Source organism: Mixophyes fleayi, chromosome 5 (assembly GCF_038048845.1).
Source record: "Mixophyes fleayi isolate aMixFle1 chromosome 5, aMixFle1.hap1, whole genome shotgun sequence".
NCBI classification, from domain to species: Eukaryota; Metazoa; Chordata; class Amphibia; order Anura; family Limnodynastidae; genus Mixophyes; species Mixophyes fleayi.
Window position 1 is genome coordinate 60,330,866 of NC_134406.1, and position 12,843 is coordinate 60,343,708.

The 12,843-nt window shown below is 38.5% G+C and overlaps 1 protein-coding gene across 2 annotated transcripts in view; it reads left to right on the top strand.

Annotated features, from left to right (window-relative positions):
* The first annotated feature begins 1,389 nt into the window (after positions 1-1,389).
* Positions 1,390-12,843, top strand: part of TAX1BP1 (Tax1 binding protein 1) — a 68,396-nt gene continuing 56,942 nt past the window's right edge. Inside the window, exons 1-2 of one of the 2 annotated variants that reach the window (XM_075212276.1) lie at positions 1,390-1,546; positions 5,542-5,725. In XM_075212276.1, coding sequence (XP_075068377.1) covers positions 5,549-5,725 — 177 coding nt within the window. In that variant the 5' untranslated portion in view covers positions 1,390-1,546; positions 5,542-5,548. Of the gene's footprint in view, positions 1,547-1,780; positions 1,804-5,541; positions 5,726-12,843 lie in introns of those variants that run through there. The other variant, XM_075212278.1, reaches the window with a different exon arrangement.

Below are 12,843 nucleotides of genomic sequence, written 5' to 3' on the forward strand. Positions count from 1 at the left end.
TCTTCCAGCAGTGACAAGCGTGTTAGGTCAGCATAGCATCATGTATGATCTTCCAGCAGTGACAAGCATGAGGTCAGCATAGCATCATGTATGATCTTCCAGCAGTGACAAGCATGAGGTCAGCATAGCATCATGTATGATCTTCCAGCAGTGACAAGCGTGTTAGGTCAGCATAGCATCATGTATGATCTTCCAGCAGTGACAAGCATGAGGTCAGCATAGCATCATGTATGATCTTCCAGCAGTGACAAGCATGAGGTCAGCATAGCATCATGTATGATCTTCCAGCAGTGACAAGCATGAGGTCAGCATAGCATCATGTATGATCTTCCAGCAGTGACAAGCATGAGGTCAGCATAGCATCATGTATGATCTTCCAGCAGTGACAAGCATGAGGTCAGCAAAGCATCATGTATGATCTTCCAGCAGTGACAAGCGTGTTAGGTCAGCATAGCATCATGTATGATCTTCCAGCAGTGACAAGCATGAGGTCAGCATAGCATCATGTATGATCTTCCAGCAGTGACAAGCATGTGAGGTCAGCATAGCATCATGTATGATCTTCCAGCAGTGACAAGCGTGTTAGGTCAGCATAGCATCATGTATGATCTTCCAGCAGTGACAAGCATGAGGTCAGCATAGCATCATGTATGATCTTCCAGCAGTGACAAGCATGAGGTCAGCATAGCATCATGTATGATCTTCCAGCAGTGACAAGCGTGTTAGGTCAGCATAGCATCATGTATGATCTTCCAGCAGTGACAAGCATGAGGTCAGCATAGCATCATGTATGATCTTCCAGCAGTGACAAGCATGAGGTCAGCATAGCATCATGTATGATCTTCCAGCAGTGACAAGCATGAGGTCAGCATAGCATCATGTATGATCTTCCAGCAGTGACAAGCGTGTTAGGTCAGCATAGCATCATGTATGATCTTCCAGCAGTGACAAGCATGAGGTCAGCATAGCATCATGTATGATCTTCCAGCAGTGACAAGCATGAGGTCAGCATAGCATCATGTATGATCTTCCAGCAGTGACAAGCATGAGGTCAGCATAGCATCATGTATGATCTTCCAGCAGTGACAAGCATGAGGTCAGCATAGCATCATGTATGATCTTCCAGCAGTGACAAGCATGAGGTCAGCATAGCATCATGTATGATCTTCCAGCAGTGACAAGCATGAGGTCAGCAAAGCATCATGTATGATCTTCCAGCAGTGACAAGCGTGTTAGGTCAGCATAGCATCATGTATGATCTTCCAGCAGTGACAAGCATGAGGTCAGCATAGCATCATGTATGATCTTCCAGCAGTGACAAGCATGTGAGGTCAGCAGTCTGTATTGAGCGACCTCCTCCCACAGAGAAATTCCTCCGTCAGCTGATCCCATGTGAACCGGAAGTGACGGGCACTGGAAAGAAAACAATCGCAGCGGCTGGGACGCGGAAGCACGACCGATCGTTAGATACCCGGGACTCCGCTTTCGGGGGAACCTCAGCGTCCACAACTCTTTCCGTCAAGGCTCTGCCGGCACCAGGATCCAGGTAAGATGTGGACTGTTGTATAATTATAGCGCAGTGTCACAGGGGGGACAGGTGGGTGGACGGGCGACGAGTGTCCTGGGTCAGCCACTGAGACTACTACGTGTTAGATGCAGGCAATGCCCGGTATGTCCGGTATGTCCGGGACATGAAGGCTCTTACAGGCCTCTCTGGCGTAGTTACTACAGTAAAGGGGCGTGGCTCCCACTGCGTCACTCTCCCCCCCCGCCTCTAGCAGCAGGACACGCTGTGGTATGCAGGTATGTGCTCCAGTCACCTGGTGACAGGTGGAGGGGTCCTTATCTGCCACATATATAATACTCAGAGAGGTTCAAATGGGACCTCTGAACCCACTAGTAAAACCTGTGCTGACAAGGCCGGGCTCACAAGTTTACACCATTCTTACAATTAGCTATTATTGTTCTAGTCATAGTCCATATGTGACACATTGCTGGCCAGGTAAAGCCTAATATACACATGTTTATTTCTGGTGTGTTGATTTTTTTGGAATTGTAAGGTAATGAAATGTGTTTTGTTTATTATAGTGTGGGGGTAATTTGTGGCATCAGTCAGTCTGAAGAAGCTGTTCTTGGGAGGTTGTTTAGAATAGCCATGGTGTTATGTGATTGTGGTTTTGGTGAGACCAGTAAAGCCTGGTTGCTGATTTTGATGGTGATAATAGTTTCAAAGACGTGACATTAGATTGTCTGTGAATGACTCACTAGTTGCCATTTAGGTTAGATTGTCTGTGAATGACTCACTCGCTGCCATTTAGGTATATTTATATTCGATTTCAGGCAGAATAATCTGGATTCCCTGTCTATTTAGAGTTTAGGACAGTGACGTTTACTTAAAGCTCAAATTACAGATAAGGTTTTAGCATTTAGACGACTCTCATTGTTAGTATACACAATTCTGCCCAAACCAACTTGATGGTGTAATGGAAATGTTGAGTGTTCATTTTTTGTATTTATTATGTACACTCTACCTAATAACTTTGACAAATTTCTGTAAATCCGAATTATAGTGCTTGGATCATTGCCATGCTAGCCCAATATAGCAGATTCCCCAAATGGTTTTCACTTAATAAAGTCCACATTTGGCATTGGTTACTAATCATGGATTGTGGAAAACTCAAGTCTTGTAATTTTAAACTTAAGTAAATAATAGTAAGCGGCTAAACTACAAGCTATGTCTATCCTATATACTTGTTTTGGTCCATAAATAAATGGGGCGTACCTTTTAAAATTATAAATTTACATCAAGGTATGGAAACTTTAATATTGTTGTCTCATTTTAGTGTTAAATCGGTTTGTTTTATAACTGTAGCTTTCAAATAGCTGTTTGTTGCATTTTCACAGTAATCCCATGTTCACTGGACTAATGACACCTAGGGCTATATTTACTAAACTGCGGGTTTGAAATAGTGGAGTTGTTGCCTATAGCAACCAATCAGATTCTAGCTGTCATTTTGTAGAATGTACTAAAGAAATGATAACTAGAATCTGATTGGTTGCTATAGGCAACATCTCCACTTTTTCAAGCCTGCAGTTTAGTAAATATACCGCTTAGGCTGGTTGGACCTGTCAAAATTGTGTGAAATGGAACTGTATGCTTGGATGACCTGTGTTGGGTATGCTTCTAGTACAAGTTAGTCTCGGTTAAGGGAAAAATTTAATTTCCCCGTTCAAATAATTTGACTAGATGGACATCGTTTATACATTTAATTTCAATGATGTAACAACATGCAATGTTAATGTTGTAGTTTGTAATTGAATTTTATTGTGTTCATAAAATTGGAAGGACTTATTTTCATGTTAATATGGAAATAAGGCAAACGATTGTTATGTTGTGAAGGATGATAAACCATTTTATCAACCGTCTCTATTATCCTTAAACTTTACAGTAAGTGTGTATTGTTCTTCTAATAAATTATTAATTCTATTACCACATAAAATATTGTAGTAATGTAAACACCATTATAGTATATTATGTTTTGGTATACTCAGGTGGTTATTTAATTATGTATATTTTTAGTTATTTTTGAATAAGAGAAAGGAAAGCTGTTCACCTTTACACCAGAGTCTAAAGGGCAGCAGGCAAAACAAAACTGTTCTTCAATGAGACATAGTATGTATGCTGCCTGGGGAAGAATTATGAGATCACTTTATATGACATAAGCAAAAAGCAAGCTTATCTATTTATACAGCAGGATGACTGCCGCTGGGAGAGACAGATCACTTTAGCAAAGCTTCAGTAACTTTTACCTTCTTTTTCAACTATTAACTAAAATATTCAGGGAAATCATCATAATCATTTATTTATATAGCGCCAACATATTCCATAGCGCTTTACAATTTGGGACAAAGGTGAGAAGACCCTGCTCGCAAACTTACAATCTATGGGACAATGGGAGTTTGATACATGAGGCTAAGTCTACATTTTGCATTTCAGCCCAGCCAGACTGCAAAGGTAAAAGTGACTCATAAGCTAAATGTTCCTGTCACACAACAGTGTTGGTCAGGGGGCAGTTGTCTTGTGTGAAATTGTGTAATGGATGGTAATAGGGTAATGTAGTGAGGTTAAGAGGGGTTGAGGAATATTATAAGCATGTCTGAAGAGGTGGGTTTTCAGAGAACGCTTGAAAGTTTGTAGACCAGAGGAGAGTCTTATTGTGCGAGGGAGAGAATTCCATAGAGTGGGTGCAGCCTGAAAAAAGTCCTGTAACCGGGAATGGGAGGATGTAATGAGGGTGGATGAGAGACGCAGATCTTGTGCAGAACAACTATATTGGAATGGAGTAATTATTTTAACTTTGCTGCATATATACCACATTCGAGGATTGATACATCAGTGGATTTATTCCTTTGAACAAATTTAATACTTGTCACAAATATAAAAAATAAAAATCTTTTTGGTCATGTTTTTAAGTTATCTGCGTTCCCCAACTGTTTGGGCCTACATGTCTCTACCTTCCACAAAGTTACGTTTATTCATTTTAGAATAAGCAGACCTCTCTTTTATGATACTTTGACATATCGGCTATATTCTAGTCAAAGGGGAATATATCCTTTTTAAGTAGGATTTGTTTTCTTTTTGCAATTCTGTAATCATTTTATCAAATATCTGAGCCAAGCCAGTGTATTGGCTGGATGCATTAGAAATTACTTATTGCAGCTCCCAGACATATATAGAATGTTGTGCTATTACTGTGACCAGAGTCACACTTGTGCATCTTGCAAACCTCAACTGTCATTTGCCTATAGGCGGAAAATCATCCTCTTGCTACATTACACAGAGATGCAGATGACTGTGCTTGCATGGACCACCTTTTATTTCCCTCCTTCCCTCCTCTCACCAATACCTCTCCCAGTCACAAGGCTGTGTGACTGAGAACCAGTGGAGTTTGGAGAAATAGAATTTTGAAATCTTTTCTATACAGTAATGTCCCCCCATGTCTAAAGCTGGTCATACAAACAATGATTATGTTGGGCATTTTCACCAGGTTTCCCAAATTTCCTACATTTGGTGCCAAAAATGTCAATCAACCCTTACTAAACTCTGTCAGATTTAGATTGGGTATAGCGGAAAGTCCAAGCCAGACAGTGACCTATGGAAAGTAATTGAAAAATATTGGTAACAAATTTGCTACCCACTCTGGTTTGGAAAAATGAATTCCAAAGGGTATATTTAGTAAGCGGAGGTTCCAACGAAATGCAGATTTTCAACGCTTTGCCATCATTTTTATAAAATGGTGATTTTAGTAAAGAAAAAGTCCATCGGGTTTTGTATTTAATAAAATTGCTGTTTTTAAAATAAATAAATAAAAAAAAATGACAGCAAAGCGTCGAGAAACGGCTGTTCATTGGAACTGCTGCTTAGTAAATATACACCCAAGTATTTATTATTGATTGTCATTAGAAATCCTAGCCTAATATACTATAAGTTCTTTATGGGATTTATGATATGTGAATCTATAATATGTTTTCATATTGCAGGTTAAATATGTCAACTTTACAAGACATCCCGTCTCCAAATAGCTCTGTGCAGGCATCCAACTTTGCACATGTGATCTTTCAGAATGTGGCTAAGAGTTACCTTCCAAGTGCTCCCTTGGAGTGCCACTACACACTGACACAGTACATCCATCCACATCCGAAAGATTGGGTCGGCATATTTAAGGTATGGCTGCATGCTCTTTTTTTTTTTTTAAATTAGTCCTGTAGCTTATGATGTATTTAGTCCTGAGTATTCAACACCCAACTAATGCTATTGCCAGTAGTTAAATCCAAGCTTCTATCAATGACTTGATAAAGCTTAATTCAAAGCCTCTGGCAATTAGATGTTGCTCTGTTTCTGTGTATAAAGGGTCTAAAATATTGTTGCATAGATTGTTTGTCTTGTGTAGTGCCCAGTTCTTTCACTAAAGAAAGTAGATGATATACTGCAAGCACAGATGCTTGTGTATCAATCAATGTTAATATGATGCACCTGTTTCCAAGCCTTTTGTATCTAATGTGAATAAGTTAAGTGTAGGGAAAATTCAAACAAAACTACAATTTTTTTAATAAGGTTATATAAAAAAAATACATAAGAGAGAACAGCTGCAATACCACTGTCCAATTTGGCCACACACACGAGGGCCTAAATTGAGCAAAATTTGACTGTTCAGAGCACATGCCAAATGACTATTTTACAATTTTGCCAAGACCATTATTGGACAGTGTAGTCCTTTCTTGGACCACACACTGCAAAAATTGCCTAATATAACCTGCGATGTTGCAGCCTGTATGTCTGGCTGTTGGATGTCACATTATTGTGTATACCAATCCCGGGAAAGAAATAGAAGGTTCTATTTAAGAAGCATAAGCATAAAATACAATGTTTGATCTTCACTCTAACTTTCCACTGCAGTTTTGTTTAAAAGTAAAGATCTTTTAAGTGTATCCTCAAAATCTATCACAAAGGGCTATAAGCAATCCTCATAACTTTTGCTCAGTGTACAAATTTGATGTTATACAAAAGTTGTACATAATGTGTTGCATGTTAGTTGTTTTTTTTTCCTGTGTCATCACTGGCAGTATTCACGTGTATCCATCAGTTTGCAATATGTTGCATACATGTTGACTATATTACTGTAATGTAGGAGACTTACTAGCCAATAATATAAATTATGGCTTCTCTGATGCAAAACAGCCGCACTGGCCTCTTAAGCATTTGTTTCATATATTCTTTCTTTAGTGGTTAGAGTTGACAGCATGCTGGGGAGTTTTAGAGAAGGTTAAACAAATCAGTTACTTGTTCTAATCTAATGTATAACATTTAGCTCACAAATACATACAGTAATGTCTGATATTGACTTTACTTGCTCTTTTAATAATTCCCAATGTCAGAATAATGCATTTATAAACCATGTTGGTACACAAAAAACACAGCGCTGCAATTGTATTAAATGGTTAAATGTGTTTAGATAATGAGTGTGTTACTTAGCCAAGTCTGTTCTACAAACTTTGTAAGTGCCCAAAAAAAGAACAAATCTGTTTAGGAAACATAATAATTTGGTGACAATCTCTGTGTTTGGCAGACAGACATCATCTGAAGTGCAACTTCATCATTGTTTTCTTCATCACTCAGTCCTGCATTAGTCATATTTTGGAGGAAATATCAAGTAATAATTTCCCATCGCTGAAATTATTTATACATTTCTAATTGTTCTTGAGCCTGGTTCAGTCATCAGTGTGTACTAGTGTAAAATATGAAATGGTGCTTCTATGTTTTTGTTAAACACTTCAAAAATGTTTCTCACTTTATCTAACATTCTACAATTGTTGTTATTGGATATTTTTATAGCAGTTTACATTTTGTTTAATTTTTTGGTAACATTTATTTGTTCTAGAAGCCTAGCTTAAGCTACTTTTAATATCCCCCCATTTCTAATCTTTTAAACATTGTTAAATCCTGTGTGTGTAAAGAATGGCTAAAATTGAGGCTTCTCTTTGGAAAACTGTTAGACTATTAAGGAAGTAGGTAAAGGAAGCCTAAACCATCAGGAATGCAGCGGTCCTTTTTACAGTTGGAATGTATAAAACATACACACTGTCACCATGCATTATAGGATATCTTGTAATTTTTGTGATTGTAATAATTTTTCCCATATTAAAAAAAAAAATGAAGTGGTTTTGAGATCTATACACAGTGGTTTTCTGAACAGTTTGTATGCCAGGCCAGTAACTTGGCTTATTGTGATTCTTTCTTTACTGGTATCGATGGAGTTATTTAGCAGCGCCTGCCAAAGAAAGGAGGTATGTGTTCGTTTAGCTGGGAGATGGCCCAAGGGGAACAATAAATTACAGGAAGAAAGGCTACTGTTAGCTTGTACTGTAAGGCAAATGAGTTGCATGGCTGGAAATATCTTGTAATTAGTACTACACGGCTCTGCATGTCTTTTTTTTATGTTAATTAAAATGCAGAAGGTCTGGAACAAATCAAACCCAGGTATGTAGGTCCTGTGTTTTTGTGTAGTGTTTTCCCTAAGATGTTCCAAAAAGTTACTCGAAGAACTAAAGCAAAGTAAACAACAAGAAAGTGGATTGTGGTTTCACAGTCTAGGTCACTCTTCGATTAGATGCTGCCATATTAGTGAAAATGGCTGTCCAAATTTTTAACCTCACGTGTCCAGAACATCTTCTACACCAATTTACGTGTATGCTATTTTTAAAGGCTTTTTAACACATGTATGTTGGATCGAAAACACTGTAGAGAATTTATAATGAATGAAACACATTGGTTTGCTTTCTCAAATGTATGTTCTCTTGGAGAATTTAGTTTATTTTTTTATTCTGTGAGTTTGCTGTTCATGCTTAAAACATTATGTTTAAAAGAAAGATCTTGTAGACCTGGATTTTAAAATATGTCACACCATCTTGGGGTAAATTTACTCAGGTTTGAAAAAGTGGAGATGTTGCCTATAACAACCAATCAGATTCTAGTTTTCATTTATTAAGTACATTCTACAATATGACAGCAAGAATGGTTGCTATAGACATCTCCACTAGTTCAAACCCGCAGTTTATTAAATATACCCCCGTAGCCTTCAATGGTTCAACACATAGTTCCCTTGAACCTTTACCTTCAGTTTCTGGAAAATTGCTATGGCTAAAAACAGCCTTCCTAATTTCAGTGACCAGAGCAAGAAGAATTGGTGAAACTGCAGGCTCTCAGAACAGGCCAGCCATTCTTAGTGGTACATGAGAATAAGGTTGTGCTTAAGCTTCCATCACCGTTCTTTGCAGCTTTTAGAAGACAGGTGCTTGTAGAAGAGAACAGGGGCTTCAAATTTTCCTCCTCTGCAGCAGGTTGCCCTGTAAGGATTGTGGTGTTTCTTTAACTAAGCAGACATGGTATGAGTGACCACTTTACAGACTTGCTGTGTAGAAATACAATGTGTGGGTTGATTGATTCATATAAAGGGACAGAACAAGTTATATTACAGCACCTATGTACTCATCTTGTATGAGTTTCCATCAAGACAATGTCCTAAAGATGAATGTAGCTTTATATGTATGAAATGGGGAGGCAATACTTCACTTTTTTTAGACAGTTGTGCTGGAAAGTCATGGTAACATTGAAAATTTAAATCTTACTTCAATGTTTACTATCTGAAAATTGCAGTTTTGGGGCTTAGTGGACTTATGGTGGTTCCTTAAGTCCACTTATTAAAAAATTTTTCAGAATGTTTTTTCTTTCTTTTGAATATTGTTCAGCCTTAAGAATGCACATTGTCTGTATAGAAAACATTTTAAGCTGTTAAACATTTGTTTCCTATTTTGTCTGGTGCATGCTCCTTCCTTTTTACCGTGACATTCCAACACAAGAAACGTGATTCTCTTTTCCAGTCATGGATTATCACTTGATCATTCTCCTTGTGTATTCCATTTATTATAATAGAAGACAGAAGATACGTGTGACATCATTTAATGTTGAATGGCCAAGAATGGTCTCCATTTCAGAGTATAGGAAATGTATTTATTTTGAAGAAAATGTTTTCCTGAACTGATTTGTTAAGGTGATGGATTAAATGTTATTTTCTATGTCACTAGTGTCCCTGTATCGTTATGATGCAAGTGGAGTGTAGATGTGCTACCATCATATTTCTATGCTAAAAAAGGAAAGGTGGGAATGCGTTCTACTCTGGTTGGAAATATATATGCTCTCATTGACTTGAAAACTATACTCTTAAAATGGGTAGTAACAGATAAGATACACATAATAAGATGGCACTACTAGGCATTTGCAGTAAAAATGGAAAACTCTTAGTTTTCCTTGCATTCCATAATCAAGAGATATTTGTTATACAAAAATAAATCCTGTAAAATAACAGCATGAAAGTCTACCTGTCATGGATGTAGATTTTCACATCCTAGAGATTTATGAACTTTTAAAAGTACCATATATTGCTTCTTGCCACACATCGAAATCCGGCAGTTACTTTTCAGACCCGCTGTCCAGCACGCTCCCTCTATTCATCCAGGCACAGAATCTTGTGCCATAATAGTAAGACATTGTACAACAGAAGGCGCATTCCCCTTTAAGAGTTTTGAACCTGTGATCATGTGTTCTGTCCTGTGACCTCCACCCTGCTCTTCAGCTCAGGTATTTAAACCTGCTCAGTGCACAGGCCTGTGCAGGGTATTAGGCTCCATACCTTTACTCCAGTGGTCCTGTGTAACTTGTGGCTGATTGCTGTGTATTCTTACCCAGACTATGTATTCCCGATTGTTGCTAATCTGGCTCATTCTGACAATTCTTTGGTTTCCTGATTTGGCATTTTGTAGTCTGTTGTGTACCAGTCCCGGCTACCTTGACCACTCTCTTGCACTTTGATACCAGCTCGTCTCGCCTGGAGGCAGCGTAGAGGGCCATGACCTGCAAAGTCCAAATCTCCTTGCGGGGGCCTCTGCTAAAAAAAAACCCCAGTGATTCGTTAGACTCCGCGCCTTACTGCCAGTGCTAATGTAGAAGGGTTAATGTACATCCACTTTATCTGCTAGAATTGTGACACTTGTCTGAAACCATCTAGGATCCCCAAAAGCAGTGGCCATTTTCACTTTTATAATGCTGGGCTGGTACCATATACTCACCTCCCTACCCAAGTCTGCAAGACAATGCCTTGTCCTGTACGCCATCCTATGATTCAAGTGCAAGATTCAATAATATTTCAGCCTTTACAGTGGCATTCATTTCTATTTTCTTTTTCTAGCCTTTTGTAATTATTGTGTATTAAAAAAAAGAAGTTGTGGGCAACAGGTGGCCCAGGGATTCTCAAATGTGCAGCCCTTCTGACCAGTTATTTTTCTTGTTTTTTCATTTATTTTGTAATTCTGATTTGTGCATGCAGCAGGTTAGTAGGTGATTTGGTGGCAATGTCTTCTCATGAGGTTGGCTAGCCAGCTGTATATTAAATTGCCAATGCAGGTATGCTACTCTTTTCTCATATGTGCTGTGATGCTTCCAAGGGAGTGTAATGTGCTAACAAGCAGGCACCAAATCCCCGTGTCTCTGTCTGTCTACCCCACCCCTTAGATTATACGCTCCTTTGAGCAGGGTATTCTCTCCTCCTGTCTTCACCACTGTTAACTCGGCTCTCCAGCTACTTAGCCCTCCCCCTTGAGGACCCTCTTTCCCGCGTCCCCTCTCGCTCCCTCCTCTCCCCTTGGGGGTCTCCCTGTCATCCGTGCCTTCCCTCTTGGACTCCGTCGTTGGCGGACCTTCCCCTCTCCAATCCTCCGCCCCTCTAGCTGTGCTTTGAGCTCACTGAGTTACTGTGATTATTGTTTACTGTACTGTGCTGTCTCACCTCGTATTGTAATTTAGTTTGTCCCTGTACGGCGCTACGGACACCTAGTGGCGCCCTATAAATAAAAATTAATAATTATAATAATAATAAAATCAGGTGGTTCTAGGCTACTGCTGTTGTAGACTACAGCATGAACAGACTCTATTTTAGGATGGTTTGGCTAAAGATTGAAAAATGTGTTTGGTATTAATCTACTTGGTTATATATGTGTCCAGGAATAGCAAGCTCTCATTTGATCATACTTCTGACATTTCAATTTGTTTGATTTTTCTGAAGTATGTCCTAGATAGGTGTTACTCATAGTAGTTTTCAGATGTGACAGGCTCTTGTGTTATTTTCATATTGTATATGTAATGAAAAACAAAACGCACCGTCTTCCCCATATAAGCAGTGAAGGATGGTTAGCTTTTTTTTTAAACACTAATAAAATACATAATTAACATTAATATATGCTACCATACTTTGAATTAGTACTATTTTGTGTGTTTGTGTGTGTTTTTTTTTTTAATACATACATGTAAAGCCTTAAAGGGACACTGATTCTCATTAACTTCCAAACTTTTATCACTGATAACGTCATGTTTTGTGTGTTAAATTTTTATTTTATGTAATGGGTATGGTTTTATGAGTTAAGCTGCTTCATGATGTTTATAGACTACTGGGCCTTTGGCCATAGAACATTTGAAGTACTTGGCTTTTTCAAGTTTGAATTATTCTATTTAGAGACCAGTGTTTTGTTTTGTTTTTGTTTTCTTGTAATCTGTTCTGCTTTTATTTGAAAGGCACACACTTTCAAGTTCAATTAATAAACAATTGAATAAAATACCCCCCCCCCTCCCCCCAAAATAGAGATGTTACAAGTTCACTCACACATTGGGAGATCAGACTTTTCTTGCCCCGAGTGGTTTGTTGTCAAGGTGCATTGAGAGGTCTCTCTTTGCGAAGTCTTGTGGCCTGGGATATACTTGATCTGAATGTCCGTGGTCCATAGTTATTGAAAAAAAATTCTGAGGGAGTACAGATTTGTGTATATATATATATATATATAATATAATATAAATGTTACACGAGAATATATCTAAAGTAAATAGCAGGAGGTGTCGATCATGATTGTATAAAGAGAGAGGGAGATGTGCGTGTTCTGAAGAATTCCCCTATGGAGGGTAGGATAGATAATAATAGTGTGGTGGATTGATAAAGGTGTGTGAATGTAAAGTATAATATAAATGGGACACATGAAGGATTGAACAGTAACCAGCTCTATACTTCCACATGCAATCGGAAGAAAGGTGTGTGGTGGTTAGAGTTTTGTTTCCCTGTTCCCTCAAACACAATTGGATAGAGCATCATATATTTGGTCCACTGCTCTATATTAAATGCTACCCCTAATCCTCTTTTACGTGTGTGTGTATCTGGGAGTTTGGAAATTTGTAGTAGGTGTATG